At 45.2% G+C, this 9,331-nt stretch overlaps 1 protein-coding gene across 1 annotated transcript in view; it reads right to left on the bottom strand.

The window, feature by feature from the left end:
* Window positions 1-384: 384 nt before the first annotated feature.
* The window catches only part of PRRX2 (paired related homeobox 2), a 28,552-nt gene continuing 19,605 nt past the window's right edge, over window positions 385-9,331 (bottom strand). Inside the window, exons 2-4 of the mRNA XM_058159495.1 lie at window positions 5,187-5,371; window positions 4,494-4,672; window positions 385-2,937 (exon numbers count right to left, since the gene is read on the bottom strand). Of these exons, the coding sequence (XP_058015478.1) occupies window positions 2,799-2,937; window positions 4,494-4,672; window positions 5,187-5,371 (503 nt within the window). The 3' untranslated portion in view covers window positions 385-2,798. The remainder of the gene's footprint in view (window positions 2,938-4,493; window positions 4,673-5,186; window positions 5,372-9,331) is intronic.

Genomic DNA, 9,331 nt, shown 5'->3' with positions numbered 1-9,331 from the left:
ATCACATTTTAGATGGAACAGATTAATGGAGTTGGAAGGGACCTTGCAGGTCATCTAGTCCAACCTCCTGCCCAAGCAGGAGACCCTGCATCTGCCTCTACCTAGGATCGAACTCACAACCTCCTGATTGTGGGCCTCTGTGGCTCAGGCTGCTAATGTAGTCTATTATTAACAGCAGCTGCTTGCAATTACTGCAGGTTCTAGTCCCACCAGGCCCAAGGTTGACTCAGCCTTCCATCCTTTATAAGGTAGGTAAAATGAGGACCCAGATTGTTGGGGGCAATAAGTTGACTTTGTATATAAATATACATATAGGATGAAGACTATTGCTTGACATAGTGTAAGCCGCCCTGAGTCTTCAGAGAAGGGCGGGATATAAATGCAAATTAAAAAAAAAATTGTGAGGCAAGAGTTCTACCTCTAGGCCACTGGGTCTTGTATATAGATAATTCCCAGAAACCAGTGTTGTTGGATTCCAGAAATGGACTGCTAGAAAATATCCTGTGTACGATCACAAAAGAACTGGTTTTGTCCAGTGGCTAAGGCACCTGGCTTAGAAAGTGGGAGATGGTGAGTTCTAGTCCTGCCTCAGCCATGAAAGCCGGCTCGGTAATTTTGGGCCAGTCCCTCTTTCTCAGCTCAACCCACCTCACAGGGTGGTGGTTGTGGGGAAAATAGGAAGAAGAAAGCGGATACGTTCACCGCAGGGGTGAAATCCAGCAGGTTCTGGAAGGTTCTGGAGAACCAGTAGCGGAAAAATTTGAGCAGTTTGGAGAATCGGCCAATACCACCTCTGGCTGGCCCCAGAGTGGAGTGGGAATGGAGATTTTGCAATATCCTTCCCCCTGGAGTGGGGAGGGAATGGAGATTTTGCAGTATCCTTCCCCTGCCACACTCACCAAGCTACGCCCACCAAACCGGTAGTTAAAAAAAAATGGATGTCAACCACTCGGGGTCACCGCCATGAGTTATTTGTAAAAATAATAAAAAAAGATGGCTACAAATAAATAAAAATTAAAAACACCGCAAAGCAATGCACAGATGCTTGTCAGGTGTGAGGAATGGGATGGAAAAAAAAACCACTATATAAGACTGAGATTTCAGATTTTTATTTCTGTAGGGACTGGGTGGGCGAAGGAAACAGACTGAAATTGTTCCAAGGGTTGAGTCTTCCACTAAAAGTTCCATTCTGAAAGGAGTTTCCGGAGCAAAACTTTGGGGTCCTGTTTGAAACAGAGCCATCCCCTCCTCGGGGGCTATAAATCTTTTGATTGGGGCAATTTAAAATATTCCTTTCATTGGGAGATTCTGGGAAATCAAAATAACAGGTAGGCCTTGACTTAACGACCAAAATTGGGACTGCATCGTCTGTCCTCAAGTGATGGGGCCATTAAATGAGTCACTCACAATCTTATGACCTTTCTTTCCTTCTTGCAGTTGTTAAGTGAATCTGGATTCCCCGTTGACTTCGCGCGTCAGAAACTATCCAGGATGTCACACATGGAGATGCCACAACTGTGTGAAAAGCCAGTCACTAATCACTTTGGGTTTTTTCCAGCTCCATCATAACTTTCAACGGATGGCCATAAATTGAGGACTACCTTATGGGAATTCTGGGGAATGGAAACAGATGAGCCAGCCTAACTGGAATGTGCGACGTGCTTCTCACAAAGACGGAACAGAATGAAAATCCCTCCCAACCCCCCCCAAAAAAATTTGCGGCAACCTGTTATCCCAGCAAAATCCTCCTTAATATGTACCTTTTCCTCTTCTGGCCCGAAACTGAGCAAAGCTGGAGACAAATAAAACCGAGTGAGGATTATGGGAATGCAAAGCTGATATGGCAACGGAAACGATTTAATTGCAGCCCCCAGCCCTGTTTTTTTTTTCTTTTCTGCATCGGCCCCTCCTCAGCTGCCCATCTTCCACCACCTAAATTCAGTGTCCCTTTTCTTAAACAAAACAAAACAAAACCAAAATCTCTCTTGCAAATCCGCCCTCTGATTTAAGCAGCAAATGTTCATTTTGGAACCTGGCTAAATTGCAAAAAAAAACAAAAAAAACAACAACCACAAAACACCCTGCTGTTCTAAAGGAATCACAGCCGTGCAAACAAACTGGTTTGCTGGTTTGTCCAAGGGCTGCCATCCCTGTTTCAGACAAGTTCTTCTGAGACTTCGCTGCTTTTCCCATGAATTCGAGGCACGTGGCGAATTAGAACAAGCACCGTTTCCGTTTTAAAGCCAAGCAGAGCCCACCTGTCCTTGACGTGCGTGTATATTGCAGAGACGGACAAACTAACATGGACAGGAGAGATGTCAATTTGGAATAAAAACTGCTCCGTGCCAAATCTCAGCGGCCCCAAGGCCACCACACCCAGGCAAGGAAGGAAGAGATAATCACGCTTGAAAAGACCATGAAGTAACCAGATTGTATTTGGGTTCTTGAAGCCCGTGTTCTTGAAGTGTTAGATTTGTTAGGCTTTCAACCCAACTTGAAAGCTCTCCAAGATCCGTGTCTTCATTTCTGGTTAGCTGCATCTTCTGGATCGCTTCCTCTTCCTTGAAGAAGTCATGGCCCACCAGCAAGATCTCGAAGAGGCTGCCTCATCCCCAAGGGAGCGTCAAGAAGTTTCTCAACTCGGTTGAAGCTCTCTCCTTTGGTCTTCAGAAGAAGGAGATCAGTTGGGAGGCAGGGGAAGAGTTTTGAGCCCTGATAGACCATGAGCATCTCCAGTGTCTTGATTGGTGGAGATCGCCAGGGATGCTGCTGGTGGCAGCCGAGGAAGGATGGGCAGGTCAGTTCACGGTGGGTACCTGGTTCTGGTGGAGGCTGAACTCTTTGGCTTTAAGGCGCAAGCTGGCAATGCTGTTGGCCATGTTGACACCCGGCGTGGGGGTGCTGGGGGCGCTGGAACCATACGAAGGCATCGTGTTGCTGGAAGAGGCCGAGGAGATGGGAAGAAGGAGACAGGCGCAAAGGAGAAGCAATGGGGAAAGAGGCATTAGATACTGGAGGGGAACGAAAACGCCTTAAAAGTTAAACCGCTCGTTTAGTGACTGTTCCAAGTTACAAGGACGTTTTCACACGTCTGACCATTGCAGCATTTCCACGGTCACATGATCAAAATTCAGACGCTTGGATTTATGCCAGCTACAATGCCCGGGGGGGGGGGGCTGTCATGTGATCCCATTTTGAGGTCTCCTGACAAGCAAAATCAAACTCAAATCCAATTTGAGCCATTTCTTTGGGCCGTTTCGCCTGAATCGGTAGTAAAAAAATGTAAAACAAAAAGTTCTGACAATCGCACGTCACTCAGCTGATCGTCGGAACTGTTTTTCTGTTTTTTTTACTTTTTAGGCATTTTTTTTACTTTGGGTGAATAGGTTGTAAAAATGCTTTTAAAAAGCAAAAAAAAAAAAGGCTCGGATGATCACAGCTTTGCTGCGCGATCGTCGGAACTGTTTTGTTTTTTTTACTTTTTAAAGCATTTTTTACTACCTATTCACCCGAACTGTTCCACTGATTAATTATTCTGTCAGAAAATTCCTCCTTAGTTCCAGGTTGCTTCTCTCCTTGATTAGTTTCCATCCATTATTTCTTCTCCTGCCCTCAGCTGGACTCCCTCTTCTTTGGGGCAGCCCCTCAAATATAGGAAGATGCTATCATGTCTCCCCTGGTCCTTCTCTTCATTAGAGTACCCAGTTTCTGCAACCGTTCTTCATATCTTTTACCCTCCATCCCCCGTGGTGTCATTAACAGAGACATAAAAGGTGCAGATTAAAAAAAAATATACCTTTTAGAACAGGGGTCCCCAACCTTGGCAACTTTAAGCCTGGTGGACTTCAACTCCCAGAATTCCCCAGCCAGCAAAGCTGGGAGTTGAAATCCTCCAGGCTTAAAGTTGCCAAGGTTAGGGACCCCTGTTTTAAAAGGTATGTGCGAGCAGCGGCTGCTATGTTAAAAAAAAAAAACATTGCAAAAAAATGTACATTGAAATTTTTGCGTGGAGCAAATGAACCTTTCAATGGGTGACTGTCGGGGAGTCTTTAGGGATCCCTTCCAGGGGGTCTAGAAAAAAATTCACCGGGTGAGGCTAGCCGAAACAACGGTGTTATTAACAAAAGGGCATAAAAAGCCCAGATTTCTAGCCCTTGTATCTCAAGGCTCGCTCTTGTATCCAGCGAGAGCAAATCTGCGCAAAGCAGGCAAGACACTGCTTCTCTTCTATAGCCAAGAAACCCAATCTAATTTTAGCTCAGCGTTCCCCACTTCCCCTCCTCTGCCCCAGAAGAAATGTGTTCCTTGGCCCGCAGAGCAATAGAGCCTCTATTTTCCTTTCCTTCCTCCGTTTGGTTAGCACTTTGAGTTGAAAAGTAACATAACATTGCCATCAGAGCCAACCTGGAGCAGGAGGAAACGTGGGGGAAACGTGAGAAGCAGGGATGGGGGGGAGGGCGAGGAAGGGAGGGAGGAAAGGAGCTCGAACCAACCTGTAGGGGGTGGTGCTCGACCAGGATAGATAGTCGGGGCTGAGGGTGGTGGGCCGGGGAGCGACGGGCTGCTCGATGGCTGTGTCTTGGGTGTAGGATTTGAGGAGCGATACCGACCGGTTGGCCAACATCGCTCTCTCGTTCCGGCGAAATTTTGCTCTTCGGTTCTGAAACCAAACCTTGGAGGGGAAGAAAAATGCAGATAGCAATAAAAGAGAATATTTTTTAGCTCCCGGTCCTGGAGGCTCTCTGAGCTTGGTGGTTTCGTTGCAAACGTCTCGGGCCCCAACTAAGTAACATCATCAATGCAAGCGAGTGTAGGGTTTCTCCAGCGGTGAAATCCACTAACCTTCGCTACTGGTTCGGGAATGGGAGCACGCTATGCGCGTGGACCTCTCCTGCGCATGCATGGGATGTAATAACGTCCTGGAGGGTTCAGCGACCTGGATAGAACCGGGGGGGGGGGATTTGACCGCTGGGTTTCTCCCTGTTTATATACGGTAAGCCTGAGCTGGGTTGTTTTGTTTGTTTTGCAGATGTTTCACGACCCAACTAGATAACGTTATCAGTGCTAGAGGGAAGTAGGGTTTGTGGAGAGGAGGAGGAGGAAATCAGAGGTGACTCACTTAACAACTGGTCCCAGTTGTGGTCATAAGTTGAGGGCTACCTGTAGATGAATCCAATCACTCTCACCTGGACTCTGGCTTCACTCAGGCTCACCCTTCGGGCCAGCTCCTCCCGCACGAAAGCATCCGGATAGTGGGTCCTCTCGAAGACGCGTTCCAGGGCTTGGAGTTGGCTGCTGTTGAATGTGGTTCGGTTCCTCCGTTGTTTCTTCTTCCGTTTAGAGGAGGAGTGGGTTGGACTCAAACTCTGCCCTGTGGTCAGAAGAGAGAGGAAAAGTGGTCAGGGGTTGTGGTCCGTCAACAGGTGGGGCCAGGGCCATCGGGGAGTGATTTGCAGACTCCGGAGCCTCCAGAGGCTGACAGTAGCGAGGCAGAGAAACAGGAGGCGCCTGTTCCTAATGCGCACATGAGTAGAGCTGCCAGAAGGCAAGAGCAGCTGAAGCAAAGGGGACGACTTGGGAGTAAGGCCAAGAGACGATTAGCCCCTCCCATCAGGCTTAAAAAACCAGCAACGGTGTTTGGGCTCTTTGCCAGAAAACAACATTGATAGCTTTGTCTTGCTGCATTTATTTTTGTATTGGTGACTTCTGAATGTTTGCCAAGAAAGGCCTTTGGCAGTTTGCATAATTGGACCAAGGTTGGTGATAGGACTGAGGAATCACTGGTATATTGGGTCTCCCGCACAAGCAAGGGGTTGGACTAGAAGATCTCCAGGGCCCCTCCCAAACTCTATTATTCTATGTTCCAACCAGCAGAGCGCCCTACATTCCTATCAAAACGTCTCCCCCATATTCAGGCTCGTTTCCACCTTATTTGAAATCCCTTCTGGGCCTCCTTCGCATATTTTTTAAAATGCCTCCCGGCAACACCCCGTTCTAGGATCCCAGCAAATCCCACAAAATTTAGACTTTTTTGGGGAAGGGACAATCCAGCAGCGGAGAAGGCCGTTCCCGCTGCGCCTTCATTTAAATTCTCCTCTGAAACACGATCTAGCCATTTGGCCCCAACATCTGCTTTCCATTTGGTCTCCAACAGAAGGTGGGGTGGGCTGGGGAGGAAGAAAAAAAACCCCCTTTATTTTGGGATGGTTTTAAAATTTGGAATAGTTTTATGACAGCTCTCTGATTTGTACCAGTTACCCTGAATTCCTCTGCTATATGTCAAGTTTGAGCAGTTATGATGTGGCAAAAGGAAAAAAAAAAGACGGGGGGTGGAAAGTGGGGGAGAAAAGATAGAAAAAATATTTTGCCCACTCGGAGAATTCCTCCGTAAAAGGACCTTTGAGAATTTTGTCCGGAAACGGCATCGGAGCGATGCAAAAGGATACCAATCAAAAAAAAACCCAACAACCTCACTTTAAAATAATCTTTGCTTTCAGTTGTTTTCTTTCCTGCAGATGCGTATGAAAATATGCCTCCCGCCTGCCAACTCTATTTGCAAGAGTTTATAGGTTGTCCTCGACTTACAACCGTTTAGTGACTGCTTGAAGTTACGACATCACTGAAAAAAACGGGATTTACGCTCTTAATGATTGGCGCAGCGTCACCTGATCCAAATTCAGGTGTTTGTTCTCAACGTACAACCACAATTGAGGCCAAAATGTATGTCCCTAAGTGAGTTGTGAAGTGAGATTTCTCCACACACACACACACCCAATTTATTTATTTTTCAGGGGCTGTGATAGCTCAGGCTGTTAAGAAGCCTGTTATTAGAACACAGCAGCCTGCAATTACTGCAGGTTCAAGCCCGGCCCAAGGTTGACTCAGCCTTCCATCCTTTATAAGGTAGGTAAAATGAGGACCCAGATTGTTGGGGGGGCAATAAGTTGACTTTGTAAAAAATATACAAATAGAATGAGACTATTGCCTTATACACTGTAAGCCTCCCTGAGTCTTCGGAGAAGGGCGGGGTATAAATGTAAACAAACAAACAAACAAAATTTTACGACTTTTCTCGCTGCATTTGTTAAGTGCAGTTCTTAAACTCGCCACACGGTGTTTAAGGGAAACTGGTCAGAAGGTCGCAAAAGGGGGATCGCATGACACACCCTCGGGATACTGCGACCGTCACAAATGTGAACCGGTTGCCAACATCGTTGTCATGTGGCCATGGGGGGAAGGGGGGGAATGCTGCAATGGTCATAAGTGTGAAAAACGGTCATAAGTCACTTTTTTCAGTGCCGCGTAACTCTGAATGATCTTAACTACAATGTGACTCACTGAACAACTTCAGTGATTCACTTAACAACCGTGGAAAGGAAGGTTGTAAGAGGGGGCAAAACTCACTTAACCACTGTCTTGCTTAGCAACAGAACATTTGGGCTCAGTGGGTCGTAAGTCGAGGACCGCCTGTACTTTCAACCACTCAATTCAGGTTTGATCCTATTGCAAGTGTTGAATTTCAGATGGAAGGAAGGAAGGAAGGGGAGAGAGAGAGAGAGAGAGAGAGAGAGAGAAAGAAGGAAGGAAGGAAGGAAGGAAGGAGAGAAAGAAAGAAAGAAAGAAAGAAAGAAAGAGGGAAGGGAGAGAGGAAGGAAGGAGAGAGAGAGAGAGAGAGAGAGAGAGAGAGAGAAAGAAGGAAGGAAGGAAGGAAAGAAAGAAAGAAAGAAAGAAAGAAAGAAAGAAAGAAAGAGGGAAGGGAGAGAGGAAGGAAGGAGAGAGAGAGAGAGAGAAAGAAAGAAAGAAAGAAAGAAAGAAAGAAAGAAAGAAAGAAAGAAAGAAAGAGGGAAGGGAGAGAGAGGAAGGAAGGAGAGAGAGAGAGAAAGAAAGAAAGAAAGAAAGAAAGAGGGAAGGGAGAGAGGAAAGAAGGAGAGAGAGAGAGAAAGAGAAGGGAGAGAAAGGAAGGAAGGAAGATTCATTTTGAGAAAGGAAGGAAGGAGAGAGAGAGAGAAAAAGAAAGAAAGAAAGAAAGAGGAAGGGAGAGGAAGGAAGGAAGATTCATGTTGAGGAAGGAAAGAAATAAGGGAAGGGAGGAAGGAAGGAAGGGACTTTTTCAAGAAAATAGAAGTCTTTTGCAAAAGCTAAAAAAATATCAAAGCCCTACAATTCAAAGCTTCAAGCCTTTTTAGAGTTACAAAAAAGAGAGAAATAATTTAGAAACACCAGAAGCCACCTTGAATTCCTGAAAGTTTACAGGGAGAAAAAAAAGCTTCTGCACTCTTAAACAGCACGATTGCCCTTGAAAATAAAGACGTACGTATTCAAATTTCATAATTGTAAAAATTAATTGGACATAAGCCCAGGCTTGTGAATTACAAGGATGTCAAATTCAATTTACAAAGGAAGTAATTTTGAATTTCGGCACTATCCCCGGGTCAAAGTTTGTTTTCTCTCCTTTCCATTTCCCCCTCCTTTGGTCTCATCTCTCTATTCTCCCCTCCTTTTTTCCTTTTTCCTTCCCTTTTTAAAAAAATTATGCAGTTTAACGGCGTGGACCGAAATAGCCTGAAGGCTATTAGTCGTAAATTCTTCCGAAGGAAAATAAATCCTGTCTCCTTTCTAACTTTCCTTCTTCTTTCAACAAGTCCAGGACCGATACTACTTTTCTATTGAAATAATAATTATAGCCAAGACAGCCTGGGGGATGCAAGGACTCCTAAATCAAATAAATAGATTTTATTAATTAACCCAGGTCATTCCTGGATGCCAATTTGTTCTTCGGTCTCGGAATTAAGAAAAACAAACAAGGCAGGGTCGGGTTCTTAATGTGGATTTTACATCAGGAATAGTTTGAGTAGGGGAAAAAAAAACCCCAATGTTTTGCTTTCTATATGCTATTACAACTTTCCTCTTTGGGTGTAACCTTTAACTGGGTGAACAGTGCATCGTATGGCAACAATTTTAGAAGAAAGTAGCTCAAGCGGACTAATGACAGAATAGAAGAATAACAGAATAACAGCATTGCACGAGACCTTAGAGGTCTTCTAGTCCAACCCTCTGCTCAAGCAGGAGACCCCAATATCATTCCGGACAGATGGGCTAATCCAATCCATCCCAATTCCAGGAGCCATATCTCCCGTGGAATTCAAATCCGGCAAATTTTATAAAACATTTTTAAAGACACCAACATGATCATACACTGAGAGCTTATGCACCAAAGACAAATTCCTTGTGTGTCCAATCACACTTGGCCAATAAATTCTATTCTATTCTATTCTATTCTATTCTATTCTATTCTATTCTATTCTATTCTATAAAGCCTTTTATGATGTTA

This window comes from Ahaetulla prasina, chromosome 16 (assembly GCF_028640845.1).
Source record: "Ahaetulla prasina isolate Xishuangbanna chromosome 16, ASM2864084v1, whole genome shotgun sequence".
Classification (NCBI taxonomy): domain Eukaryota; kingdom Metazoa; phylum Chordata; class Lepidosauria; order Squamata; family Colubridae; genus Ahaetulla; species Ahaetulla prasina.
Note: the sequence above shows the minus strand (reverse complement) of the source record. Positions and strands in the feature narration are given on the sequence as shown.